Source organism: Alligator mississippiensis, chromosome 13 (genome assembly GCF_030867095.1).
Source record: "Alligator mississippiensis isolate rAllMis1 chromosome 13, rAllMis1, whole genome shotgun sequence".
Lineage (NCBI taxonomy): Eukaryota > Metazoa > Chordata > Crocodylia > Alligatoridae > Alligator > Alligator mississippiensis.
In genome coordinates this window covers 58,631,330-58,645,366 of record NC_081836.1, presented here as the reverse complement: position 1 = coordinate 58,645,366, position 14,037 = coordinate 58,631,330, and the positions used below count along the sequence as shown (strand labels likewise).

The window sequence follows — 14,037 nt, the reverse complement described above, 5'->3', positions numbered from 1 at the left end:
GTTGAGCAGGGGGAGGGAGCCCCTCTTGCTGCACCTGCGCTGACTGGTGCTGGGAATGCCTCCGCAGCTAAGGAGGAATCCCCCCGCGCATCCATCCTGGACCCCGAGGAGCTCCCTACGCCCTCCCCGTGCGGCACTCGGCCAACCAGCGAGCGCATCGACTGCCACTTGCAATTCCGACCCACACTTACATGTGCAGAGATTTTTGTGCCTTCACTACCTCTTCTTTTGAACTGTAACGGACCAAAGCATTACCATGTGGGAGGTTAAGGTGGAATGTTATTAGTGGACCGTGCTGCATGCACAGGGTACGCAGGGTTGAGCCATCGATCTGAGGAGCAAACACACGAGACGTCAGCAGCTTACACAAAGCGAGGGCTGCATGTAAGACGTGCTCGAGGGTGACAGTGCCACCTATCGTCCGTCCCAGGGCTGCACTTCCAGTACAGCGCATTCAATACCCACGTCTCCATCGTGCTTACCTGAGGTGTAAGGTTTTTCAGAACAAGCCAATTTGTTATTCTCCCTGAGCTGCTCTCACCCCAGCTTGAACCTAAACAAGGGAAAACAAGTAGTAAATACCCCACCATGCTAATAAGTACATAGCGCAGGAGTGTAGAAAGCTACATCCTCGCTAGCAGAAACGGTTAAGAGCGCAGGAAAACGCGAGGAAGCCCAGACCTTCCCCTCTTGTAGGTCAAACTGCTGAGCAAGCATGTGTGTGGGCCTGGCATAACATTTAGTGTCCTTAACTCTTCGTCCATTTACTTTGACGTGCTTGGGTGGCTTGAGGTGATCGGTAGCTACGTGCTGTTGTTATTTAACTGTAACTGGTCTTAGAAACCATTTAAAATAAAATGAAACCCGTGTGTCTCCATTCTTGCCTCCTGTCATGAGTTCAGAACCGCTCCTACATTCGTTGGAAGAGACACTACACTTCCAAAATCCACTTGGCTCTTTTGGGAAAGTCGGCAGAACCAGGATCTCCAGATCCAGCAGTGGCAAGCAGCCTGCTCGAGCCTAGGAAGAGGTGGAAGCTAACGCTAGGAAGGGGCGTATCTAGCCTCCCTCCCTTCTGACTTCAGACTAACATGGCTAAATACCTCTCTCAGCTAACACTATGGCCAGAACGAACACTGAGCTCGGTTCACGTTACTGCTACGTGTAGCAAACTCAAAAGGAAAAGAATCCACTTCGGTCATTAGAAAAATCCCTAGAAATGCGGTTAAAAAAACAAAACAAGCAACAACACAGGCTGGCTCTAATCTTTGGCAGCATGAGCCCGACAGAGTGATAACCACAACCATGTCTCACCTGCGCACACAGAAGAGATTGCCTAGTTTAACACTTACCAGGGGTATATCTGGCATCAGAATTTCCCCATCCTCCACCCAAACGTAGGGAGTTATCCCATGTGGACAAAGGTGGTTTCTGGCCTGTCAGCCCCGGTGGTGGGCGGGATGGAGCAGTGATGCTTTTAGGTGGCAAAGGGACCTTCCACAGCTCATGAGCCAGAGAGGTGTTAGTGACTGATCCAGGAGACCACGTTGATTTGGAATCACTGTTTCTGGCTACTAAAAGAAAGACAAAGAGAGTGATGATAGCTGCATCATTTCTGTTACTGCCACCTTGCAACAAACAGGTCCGAAACCAGCAGCACAGTGGAGCTGCGGCACTACCATCTACAGAGACATGGTGCTTGGGGAATTGGAGATGCTGTAGGAACCTGTAACACATTTGAAGGGAAAGCAGGAACCTCAGAACTGCTTTCTAATCCCCATCTCTTGGATCTTTACACAGGGTAATGCAAGTTGTTTCTGTTATTTTGGGTAGTCTTCCCTCACTGTGCATTGAAGACAGGAGCTACCAACGTGGTTACAGAGGTGCTGCCGCTTCTTCCAAGCATCTGTCACCCAAGTAACCGACAGACGACTGTTCCCCCGGTAGCAACTGAACACATGCATCCTCCCAACTGACTCGAATCCATTTGGACAGATGCACATTGGAACTCTAGGAAAGGAGTGTGAAGGCTCACCAAAACTACACAGTTTAGCAACCTGCACTAGGATGAACCACCTTGGAAATGACTACAGCTACCACCGAGGGGAAACGGTTAGCACTGCTTTTAACGAACGTGCAGTGCCTTGTCGCGAGCGCTGTGTCAGGCAAACAGGCGCTACCTGAAGTGCTTTGTGCTGTACTGCTGAGGGAAACATTGTAGTTGGAGGCACGAATGGATGACCAGGCACTAGTTGAAGGCAGCGTGGTGTTCAAAGATGAGGATGACCCTATTGAAAGAAGAGCGCAAGTTACAGAGAGGGTAACCCACTGCCCTGCACTGGGTACTAAAGGCATGAATCGCACGTCTAGGCTGTGGGTCTTAATGGGCCCAGACTAGAAACCCCTCCATTCACCTCAGCCCTCAAGCCACTGCTTGCTACGGTCACGCGTGGCAATGCTGCCACGTTGTTTCACCAGTCTTCAAAACCACTACACACAGGGACCGTGCTGAACACGCGCTGCTGCTACGCATTCTCATTACACGCCAGCAAGCTCCGCATATGGCGACACTGCACCCAGAAACCACCCAACCCCAGGAAGAGCCTTTTAGCTGCAAACCCCCCCACGCCATCAATGTTAAACAAGCAACGGAAAGCAGCAAACCGTCTTCAGCCGAATGGATGATGATCCGTGGGTGGCTATTAGCAAACGAATGCTGACACGTACCACTGTTCCTGTCCCTGAGGTGGTCAACTTCCCGCACAGTATTAATTGACAGATTGTTTATGACACTGCCAGGAGTGACGTAAGGGTCAGTTTCAGGGTCGATGTTTGGATAACCTTTCCATGGCTCGCCAGGACGAAACTCTAGGGACGAGACGGAGAGAAGCCGAGAGTCAGAATGCCGGGTTAGCGGCCCTCTTACAGAAGAGCCCCTCCCCAAGCCTTACAAACTCCTAGTCACGGCCTACAACCCAACACCCCTTCTTTCCCCACTTTATTCTCCTCACTCCTACTTCTCAGCCCCCCCGCTGCTAGGGCAGAATTTCCAAGGATGGGAAGATTATTTATGTGCAACAAGGAAGGAGTGAAGCCAGGGACCTCAACACCCTCTTGCAGCTCTGACCTAACAGGTGTTTACTTGTTATGAGCAAAGGAGCGCGTGAGCAGTACCGCAGAACCTGGAAGCAGGGCACAAAAAAGAAAATCAGAATGCTACTCAAGTTCACCTGGTGGCCAGTTAACACTGCTAGAGCCATTAGGCGATTTGGCACGTGGCCAGCCGTCCCCAATAGATCCCGGAGGACTGGCTGGTGAATTACTGCTGTTCATAAAGTCGTATGGAACAAAGGGAGACTCCTCCAGCCTGAAACCACTTGAAATAGCACCTGTTAAAAGAAACAGAACGGTCAGATATGCCCCTCCGCTGCCTACGCAACATCTGTACCACACGCAGCCGTCTACAAAGCCCAGTGGGTAAGGTCTTCACTCCCGATTGTCTCTGTTGACTTGTGATCCCTACAAAAGACCTTCCGGCACTGACAGCTAGATGACCCTGAGAACAAGCAAGGGCAGTGCCGTAACTCAGTGAAATGCTTCAGGCAGCAAGCCCTTTTCGCGGACTTAAAGCAGCTGCCAAATCTAAAAATATAACTAAGCAACCCCTGGTCTAAACTGCAACAAGAGGCCACTGGAGACGCTTACAACTATCTTTAGAACAAAAGTTGTTCATGCAGATTGCCAAGTTTTAATCAGATGCGACTTCAAGTAGCTGAAACGCCAGGAGAGAGTCAACTATACAATTCACATTCTGGGGCTCCCTGCTTATTCTGCCACACTGGATATAGTAATCCTATTTTTCCAACTTTGACAAACGGTCTGTGCTTTTATAATGTAGAGATTCATAAACCAGACATTAAATGATGAGATGTTAAAGCTTATGCTTTTATATCCATCTATTATAAAACAGTTAGTCTACAAGAGACCAAGATTAATTTAATATTTTAACAAGTCAAAGCACCCAGATATTTTGTTTTAAAGATAAAAAAGGTGCTCTGTTTCAGGTTATGGCAGGAATTAGTCACAAAGACCACGTTCTAACAACTTGCTTTTGTCTGGTTTCAAGGATGTTTAACAAGTTCTGCCCATCTCATTACAAAATAGCTTCAAAGTAAAAACATATGGTAGAAGACTACAGACTGGTGCCAAAAATATACAGCAAGTTGCAGTATGAAATATATCTAGCGCAGAGAATTAAAGAAAAATTTGGTCAACAAAACGAATGGCAACGCTAGTAAAGGACCATCTATAAACACCAAAGACAGCGAATGGAAATCGAATATACACACAGACAAACGGCAAGCTGCTACGTGTCACGTGCTGTACAACATACCATGTTTGCTGGAGTTTTGATCTAGTGATGTGTTCACAGAAATGCTGTCCACTGTAGTCCATTTCCTCAGTCGTGACTGTGGCTCTTTAATACTGCTCATATCCATGTTTACATTCAAGTTTGAATTCATTCCTAGAAATACAGATTGCTTGTGAAAGAGAGACCAGACCAGGTGCTTTTTTCCTGCCCACAGCCACCGTTTCCCTGACTACCTTTTAAAAATCACATTGCTCTGCTCTGCTCTGCTCATTTCATGCTTCCAATTCACTGTGTTTTATTTAAGGTACCTAACAGCGCTGAACACAGCGAACTCTTACTACAGACATAAGCAAAGCAGTGCCAGCACCTGGAGCCCTCAGCTGAGGCCTTCATGCAAAAATGCCAGCAGAAAAAGCCATCGAAGAAACTGGGTAAGACATCAAAAAACAAATAAAATCTGAAGTAAACATTAAGAAAGAAGCCCTGCGTTTAAAATATTGATCTCAGATCAGCGCCCAAGTGTGCAGCTGCAAGTCAAGGTCCTGATTTCTTTCAAGGTTCTCCAAGCCCTGAAGATTTAGCTTTTGGTAAATAGCGTTGATCTCATCTGTGTAGCAAAGCACTGGTGGCATAGCTTGAAAAACCACATTCAATCACAAGACACCTCAGAGACGGTCCATGGGGGTCCGCATTCAGTACGAGTTACACTTGCTTTCTGCCCCTAGACGCATTTCCATGCCTGACTGAGCCATTCAACAGGACACCCACTGGACAGCTCGACTGCACGTTACAGATATCCACGAGTACTTTGCACAAAGCTGCCTTTACTTCTTATTTACACACATCCTGTTGCCACAGAACATTAACCCTGACTCCGGACAAGCGGAAAAGTGAGATTGGTCTGCGCTGTGGAATCAGATGGGATTTTTAAACATTAAACCAGCAGGGAGTTAGGAGGACCAACAGCATCCCACGGCAAAGACACAGGAACTATCTGGACTGCTGCTGTAACTCTCATATGGGAATCCAGTATTTCATCCTCAAGCTCAACGAACAAGTATTGACTCTGGCATTCCTGCACTCGCTCCGGGTCCTTAAGGTTTTGAACTGTGGACAGAAGCTGATGGTAGCCAGCTCAGTCTGTCTGCAGGAGATCCTGCTTGTGGCAAGCAAAGTGGCAGAAGCTGCAAATCCCATTGCAAAGAATTCTCAAGCCTGAAGCAGCATTTTGCTGTCAAATCTTTACTGATTTACAGTGTGCTTCATTCCTGCAAATGGCTCTTTAGTAATTTCTGAAAACGCCACCCAAAGGAGTCAAAGGACTGTCCAAGTTTTACTGCTATTCTACGACCTGCTGTATTCTGACACTACTCTTCTCCCAGGCCAGCTTCTGCTGCCCTATATAAGCTCTCTTTATACAGACAAGAGGAGACGGTGATGCCAGACAGGCTGTCACCACTCGTGGCACTCTTTAGGGAACCTCACAGCTACCATTTTGCTACCTCCATGTTGGACAGAAGCAATGTCCATGATTCTTTGGTTGTTTGACTTGACTGTCAATGGTTGAAAGAAGAAAGAATAGTACAATTATTTCAGTCCCTGACTGCTATCCAAGGTTCCTTGCTAAATGCTTCTTGCAAGGAGTTGTGAGAAATGCCACTGAATCGGAGATCTCTGCATCCCTGACACCAGCTCTAAAGATGTTAGTTAGTGCAGAGGAGGCCACGTGAACCTTCCCAGAGGGCATCAGAAAGGCCACACACTGGAGCTACTGCGGCTAATTAACGATGTGGATTCCATCCCTTATGCACTTTCATGCAAAAAGCCCCTTATTTGGTCTTTCTGCAGCAAGGGATACATTTCATCCTCAGTCCACGGTCTGGATTAGCTAGTCACGCAGCCATTTTTCACATCTGATCACCAAAGCATTTCAGATTTGGTCTTATAACACCAGGGACTTCAAGCAGTAAAAAGACATTCACAGCCAAAGAATCAGTCTTAATAAGGTAACAGGCTCCAGCTCCCATGCTTATGTGCACAATAGACACCAAGTTTCTGCTGAACAGAGATGTACCTTGTAAACCGTGGATTACTTTACTCAGCTAATACACATGGACAAAGAGTCCTGCTTTGTATGCTACCAATCTACGCAGGAAGTGTGTCAAAACTGAAACTTGGCAGGGCATGGCTAATATTCCTATTTTTGCAAAAAGTCCTGTGGAATTATTAATGATCACGTGTGAACATTGTTGTTATAGATCCTCTTTTGAACTAGCTACCAGAAAGCAGGATCTAGGCACGAGGCAGCAGCGGCAGCAGCAGCAGCTATTAAGCAGTAGCCTCAATTACAAACTGGCCACGAGCAAAGTTCTGGTATGCCACATGCAGCTGAGCAGCACGGTCTGCACTGATCCACTGGCTCTGCACCACTCCACTGCTAAGCACAGGGATCTCGGCAGCAGCATCTTAAAAAAAATAAATAAATCAACCAATTTGTCTACAGAGCAAGGAAAGAAGAACGCAAGGTGACTAGCCCAGCACAAGTGGCAGGGAGGGAGAGATGTGGGAGAAAAGCGAACGTAAAGGGAAAGGAACCAGGAATAGGGAAGGAGAGCAAGAGGAATTACAACTCTAGGAAGAAGTGAAAAAAAGAGCAATAAAAAGGGACCTAAGAAAGGAGAAAATATACAAGCCTGGAATTTCTGAAGTGGAAATTGGATAGAAGCCTGGAAATGTCGGAAAAAAGGGGAAGAGAAAAAGGACACATTGCATTTGTTAAGGTCCAACCATTCTTTAAAGAGCTAAACATTCATGACACCATTAAAGAAGTTGGACAAGCATCCACAACTAAGCTGTATTTGGCATTATCTACAACAACTTCCGAGTCTGGAGTTGATGATCAAAGAAACACCTTTCATATGGGTTCCTTGCACAGTCCTTTGAGGTCCACCAGTCATGACTTCAGTTAGGCTTTAGTATCAGCAGCTCCAAACCCACAGGATAAGAAACACAAGGAGAAAGCACTCTACAAGAACATGAAGCATTCTGTGCTATCATACAGACTTTTTCACCTTTGGAAATGGCCTGAGTTTCTTGGTGGGTGAATTTTACTAAACAGAGGACTGAGCAAACAAGAAAAGGAGAGCAAGCTGCTGCTCTTATTAAGGAAGTGCTAACAAGATTACATCAGTGTCATTCCAATAAGGGAAAACCCAAACAGTGACAAAAGAGAAGGCTGTGCATCCCATGACACCACAAGCACCTGATGACTGCAGTGCAGTCACCCAGAGAAACCCACCTATTGGGAAGCTGCTGAATGCATTTATTGGTGATGGCCCTTTCTGCAGCTCAGGAGTAGCATGGGGTATGACATTCTCAAAGAAAGATTTCATGCTCGACTGATGGAGTGTCTGTTGCTGAGACGGTGGAGTCTGCTGCTTCATCAACAGGTTTGGATCAAGCTGACGAGACTGCTGCATCATCTGTTGCTGCATACTAAGTGATCGACCCTGAAAAAACCCAGAGCATTCATGAACTAAATGGCGGAGTGGAAACCACCCTTCGTGAGAACAATTAACAACACCAATGCGTTCGCCTTCACATAGTAACGGAAGAAAACCCACCACTACGATTAAAGTGCAATCTTATCTGTGGTCCAAACACTGTGGAAATCACCACATGAACTTGTAAATTCCTTGTTATAATTATATTCTAAGATCAGCAACACAGCTTGAACTAACAGAAGGAAGCTTTCATTTCTGACAGTACCTGCTGCTCCTGCTGTTGACGCCCACCAGAAGGCATGCTTCTCTGATTCTGCACTTTCTGCTGCTGAGCCAACAACCGCTAGGAGACACAATATTTTCACGAAGGGTCAGGGATCAGGTATAAGGCTTCTAAACAGGTTTTAAGATTGGAAATAGAGAAACTGGTTTGTTCTGCTTACTTGTAACTGGGAGATCTGAGAGAGCTGGTTTAACTGGGATAGTTGGTTCAACATGGCTGCCTGCTGTGCGCCAAAAAGTGCACTCAGGCCACCGTTGTTTGGTGCATACTTCAGTAATGATACTGGAACCTATCAAATGAACCATGTGACCATTAAGGAGTTTGACAAACGAACATCGAGGTTAACAAAAAAAGTAGTAGATGGGCAATTGCACAGAACCACCTTTGGTCAGCAACGCTCTGAAGACTGAACATGCCAAATAAGCTTCCCCGCAAGAAATGATAATAAATGCAGCTAATCAAACAGTAATGCTAGTAAACTCAGAAATGAATACTTAGGTAGCATTATGCTTTTGCGAGGTGAAGACAAAAAACAAACAAATTAAAAACACTCTTGGACCCTTAAATCATGTTTTCCCCAGCTGTGCTGCACATCCTGTTTTCTTCATGGTACCCACTTACATGCAAAGCCTGATACCTATTTATTAAAAACAAACTGAAGAGACTACAGATAGCAACTTGTAATTGAGGAATGTTGCCATGTGCAGATTTCTTTAAGGGAAAAATAAATCAAGGAAAGACAACTGTACTTCCTGGTGGCCTCAGTGCCTCTCAGTCTACACTCCTAACTGCACTTCACAGACATACATATGCAGCGTTTAACAAACTCTGTAGCCCCTTCAAGAGGAGCAGACAAGGATCCTAGGACTGGACTCGGATCACCTTCCCCAACTAGGGGAGACTAAGGTACATTGGTGGGGGGTATAGATTGCTAGTAATGCAATGGAAAGATTCAGGAAAAAATTTTGCTAGACCACTTAATAGAAAAAGTGTGTGCTTAGAGCTCTCCATGTGTGCAGGCCAACCTGTCACCCTCCATCCCCACCTTCCCATTGCAGGAGTCCTCTTATAATTCATCTTCTTCCCTGCATCCTTATTCCTTAATGGTTTTAAGAGCGTTTCCCCAGGTCCAGCAAAGGAAGAGGTGTTTACCACGAATCTATTTAATCCCAAATTTCAAGTTCATCATCCCAACTGGAAGGACTGCTCGGGTACTTTTCTTCCCCAAAGGAAGCCATTCAAGAGATGAACAGAACTTGCTCCAAACTCTAACACGTTCCCTCCTTGATCTAGAAGATCTCTCTCCCCATGCAACACACCAGAAAGCTGAAGGTGACTGAAAGCGAGAGCCTGGCACTCAGTGAGAGCATTTGCTGGGTACTGAATTACCTGAGGGGATAGTAATGGAGGAGGCACTTGAGCACGTGGGTTAGGCTGAGATGAATTAAGAGGTTGTGCTGGAGGCTGCTGCATGCTCCTGGGCTGTGCTGCTATGTTACCAACACCAAACATACTGGGATTGCCATTCTGGAAAAGGAAGTGGAAGTTAGTGGCAATACCCCTCCTTCACTGCTTCTCCCGCCCCTCTGAATTAGAAGTTAACCTCATGTCAACCAAAACAGTAGCCAAGATGTTATTCAACAGGCATAAAACGCTCTCATCAAGTAACATGCCAAGGATATGCGCAGGCCCTTACCTGTCTAACAGAATTCAAGTTTTGCATACCCAGCCCTGCTAGAGAGCCCAGGGCTTGGTTAGGTAGTGCACTATTTGAAGGGGGAAGCTTCATGTTTTGATTGGACATAAACTGCAAGTTTTGGGACTCGTCTGCTACAATGCCATCCTGATTGGACAGACAAACAGATGTGCAACAACCAGCCAGCAAGCAAGCAGAAGGGAGAAACCATTGCCAGGAACAGAAGGGAAGAGTCACATGACAGTCCAGCATCAGCAGGAAACGGGCAGAAAACAAAAAAGATCAGGTTAGTGTTATCCGCACAGCAAGTAGACGAAGAGTGCTATATAAAACGCTTAGCATCATTTACTGGTAAGTTAAAAGGACAAACACACGTCTCATGGATTAATACTAATCTCTACATCACATGTAGAAAGCTATGAGACACATAGATCAGAACTACAGAACGCTGTACAAGTTGAAGAAGTGTTTGGAAATGTTAACCAAGCAGACACTAACCTTATCAAAATAAGGACTGCGATCCATGGAAGACTCTTTGGAAATCTGAGGACGAGAACCGGGGCCTTTCCCTATCACTCGATTGTAATCTCCAACGTTCAGGCCAGGTTTATCCATCTCCATTCGTTTATCCAGCAATACTCCTGTTGGGTGAAGAAGAAGAAAAAAGAGCTATGAAGCTGAAGAGCCCACTTTGTTCCTCAAGACGTCACCTGTAAATAAGCACATACTTTAAAAAAGCGGATCAAACAGGGCTAAAAACAGATAATTTTAAATAATGTAAAATAATGCAAACATTTTCTTATTTCCATTTTGCCTTAAAGGCACATGATGATATGACAACTCAGTTCGAGAGACTGCGATAGTACTGCTTCTAAATTCTAGCAATTCATTTTACTGGATCTCACATAAAACTAACTTCACCATTTTTGTGATGAGCAAGGCAAGGATTTCAAGATGTGAAGCCTGGATTTCTTGATCTTAGCCACACACTCTTAATGCTAGAAATAAACGGTTTCCTGGCATTTACAGAGTTATATTCCACAACCCTTTTACTTGGAAAGGAAAAGCTCAAAAGATCTTTTAATAGGTACTTCATTCAGTCACAAAAAAAAATCCTTTAAAAAACCAGTGGTAAGTTAAAGATAATTAAGAAATCTGTGTACGCTAATAACCCCATTGGTTTATTGTAATATAAAAAGTTTTAAAAATGTAATTTATTTTTTGCTGTCTACTTCTTCCTCTTTTAGCTTGCCCAATAAAACTTACTTATTCCATTTGTTTCTCTGTAACATCTGCAGAACTAGGCAAGTTATTCTGTAGAAAAGGTTTAAATCTCAGTAAGAGCCTGACATGCTTTATGATTTTAATGTAGATCTAGGTTTTTAAGAAGTCTACTTTAAACCATTTAAAATATGGTCCAAAGCTAACAATAGGTCCCTTCCAGCCCCTAACAACTATGAAACTATATGCAACTCTAAACAAACTCTGCAAAGACTGATCAATCATGTAATAGGTACGTGGCAGTTTTATTTTTATATATATATATTTTTTTTTTTAAACACATCCTTCTACTATAAAGCTTTTCCAAATTAATCCTATGTATTTGAAAAATGTATGTAGGGAAAACACTCAACCTTACTGAGTTTAGGCCAGCTCCATATAATTGGTCATTCACTACTGACATTTTACTAACACTAAATACATTTCGACAAGATTATCTTGGATAGTTATTGAAGTTTAACCTCTTGGAACAGCTAAACGCGTTGCTCCTTGGAATAACATTAACACAGTATTGCATCAGAAACCACCACCCCTTCCAAAAGCAAAACATTTCATCAGGGAAGTACCCAGACAAATGGCTCCCATTAACCTCCTGCGCCAACACTTATGCACGGGAGAAATCCTGCTGCCATCAACGGAATGGGTCAAGCATATGCCAGTTTACAGAATCAGGCCCTTTGCATCCTTTCCTGAGTTGCTAAAACAGTTCTCATTCCCCCAGAGCAGCAAATTAAAAAAAGCATTTTTAACGGATAAAACCAGACTAAATCCCCCTATGCTCACCTCCAGACATATCCGGCTTATTGCTCTGTATGGTTTCTTCTGGCGATTCTCTCTGAAGTAATAAAATGAATCAGTTTAATAAAAACCTTTATTAAAACTAAAATAAGGAGATCCGTATACAGTAAGTATCTCAACTGAATCCTGCAAGAAAAAAGAATAAAATCAAACCTTGGACAAAGCAAGTGTGATTTTAAAAGGAGTTTTTCTATCATTTCCCCACCCAATGCACAGGTGAAGATGGATATCTTCACAAAACACACACCAAGGATCAGTAAAAGCTACTGGAATTAGAATTCAGTAATGCTTATAATAGAAGTCTTCGAGCAGGCAACAGTTTTCTGACACTGAACCGGATAGGGAAGGAGAAACAGAAATTACGGAAAAAAGAACCGACAGCTCAGATCAGACTGCAGAACACTACTGGGCTCTTCAATCAGCATTTTAATCAAGATGGAGAAAGATACAACACTTACTGAAAAACTGAGGCTCGTGAATTGCTTAATGAAGGGATGTATCCATGTTTCGTCTTGCTTATTTCCACCTTTCATTGTTCCCTTAAAAACAAAAAAAAGGTTACTGCGATGCTTGAAACGTGATCACCAACGAGTTGCTCACACCACAAGCTTCTTTCTAAGAGCAAGGACTAAGCTGCCTGCGTATTCCTACGGCACTGCCCTCAGCAGAGCCCTCCATCCTGATGCACTTTTGGGACACACAAATTAAGTACCCCCCCCAAATAGAACAGCTCCTGTGCGAGGGGCCGCTAGGAACTGCATCAATTCTGAATTACCTTTGTAGCCATTTTTTTCATGTATGGTGGCCAATTTAAAGATGGGTTAACTTCTTGTGATGAATTGCTGTTCCACATTCCAATCTCTACATCCTCCTCTTCCTCCCAGCTGGTCTGACGACTGCCTGTCAATGGCATGTCATCTCCGCACCAGCTATCTTGCATAGATTTAGGCCCTGGTTTTAAAGAGAAAAGTTGATCATTAAGAGCCCTCAATGAAAGCCAATTTGAAGGCCGCCAGACTACAACCCATTTTCTGGCTGAACCATATTATTAACTGCGACATATGCTAGAATCTACTCTCTTCCAGATCTTATAGGTCCAGGGAGCTCAAAGAGAACCATCATTAAGGCCCCTGGCAGAAGTTGCATTTGTTGCACGTTATATGTCAGTACCATGTAAGAAATCATAGCATGGCAACTGGTCACATTGAAATTACTGCAGGATACTTCCTCAACGAGCAATTTTTTGTTGCTAATCCACCCTTTTTAGTCCAGGGATAAACTGGTTCAACATCTGCCTTGTTACAGTTTGTCAAGCCATACTTGAATATAAAGTGCAATAAGTGTAACATCTGCCAAGGGCAATAACAACAACAAAAATCCATCAGCAGCACTTTAAAAAAAAAAATTCAGGTCACTATTTAAGCAAACTGCTAAACTGTAACTGACTGCGTCTCCCACAACAAAAACTGGTGACAGTCATACGACAGAAGTAGTACATTTGGTGCAAAACTACCTTCTGTATTTATACGCACATCAAGATGCGAGCATTTTTGTATTTGGATTCACACACCCCTCGATCAGCATCTCTCGTTTCACAGCGACCATATACCAATATTCAAAGAAGCCACAAAAGCACATACCAGGTTTACTAGAAGCCTGTTGACCAAGAGAAGCATTTCCCCAGCCAGAGGTGCCCGCTGCATCGCTGATAGGTTCTCCCCAGCTAGTACCAGTATCCATGGGTTTACCCCACGCTGACGTTCCATTATCTACAGTAGTGGCTGGAGCAGGAGGCTCTCCCCATCCTTTTTAAAGCAGTACGAGTTATTGGTGAGTTTAACAAGCCTTAAAACATTATGTAAAACACTGAGGAGTTCTTTACGACCGTAACATATAGAGAACAGTTCTGTAAACAAGACTAATGCATGTTTTACATCAACACCACACTGCAGCAATAGGATTCCTCATATGGAAAACATCTAAAAGATCTCACTCCCAGTATGTAAAGAGACGTTCCATTTTGATTTCCGTAACTTCATTTTGAGAAAACTCTACCCAAAGAAAAAAAGCTGTGTTTCAAATTTAAGCTATTCCTCATTGTGGA

General features: G+C 44.2%; 1 protein-coding gene across 7 annotated transcripts in view; it reads right to left on the bottom strand.

The window, feature by feature from the left end:
* The window catches only part of TNRC6A (trinucleotide repeat containing adaptor 6A), a 51,604-nt gene that overhangs the window by 1,984 nt on the left and 35,583 nt on the right, over positions 1-14,037 (bottom strand). For 3 of the 7 annotated variants that reach the window (XM_059716622.1, XM_059716624.1, XM_006268414.4), the window contains 16 exons: positions 13,574-13,738; positions 12,709-12,884; positions 12,392-12,472; positions 11,919-11,970; positions 10,353-10,495; positions 9,548-9,685; positions 8,319-8,447; positions 8,141-8,218; positions 7,671-7,881; positions 4,394-4,525; positions 3,231-3,389; positions 2,728-2,868; positions 2,181-2,288; positions 1,353-1,574; positions 483-553; positions 192-331 (listed from right to left, as the gene is read on the bottom strand). In XM_059716622.1, the coding sequence (XP_059572605.1) occupies positions 192-331; positions 483-553; positions 1,353-1,574; positions 2,181-2,288; positions 2,728-2,868; positions 3,231-3,389; positions 4,394-4,525; positions 7,671-7,881; positions 8,141-8,218; positions 8,319-8,447; positions 9,548-9,685; positions 10,353-10,495; positions 11,919-11,970; positions 12,392-12,472; positions 12,709-12,884; positions 13,574-13,738 (2,146 nt within the window). Of the gene's footprint in view, positions 1-191; positions 332-482; positions 554-1,352; positions 1,575-2,180; positions 2,289-2,727; positions 2,869-3,230; positions 3,390-4,393; positions 4,526-7,670; positions 7,882-8,140; positions 8,219-8,318; positions 8,448-9,547; positions 9,686-9,854; positions 10,002-10,352; positions 10,496-11,918; positions 11,971-12,391; positions 12,473-12,708; positions 12,885-13,573; positions 13,739-14,037 lie in introns of all 7 variants that reach the window. The other 4 variants (XM_059716623.1, XM_059716628.1, XM_059716627.1 and 1 more) reach the window with 3 other exon arrangements.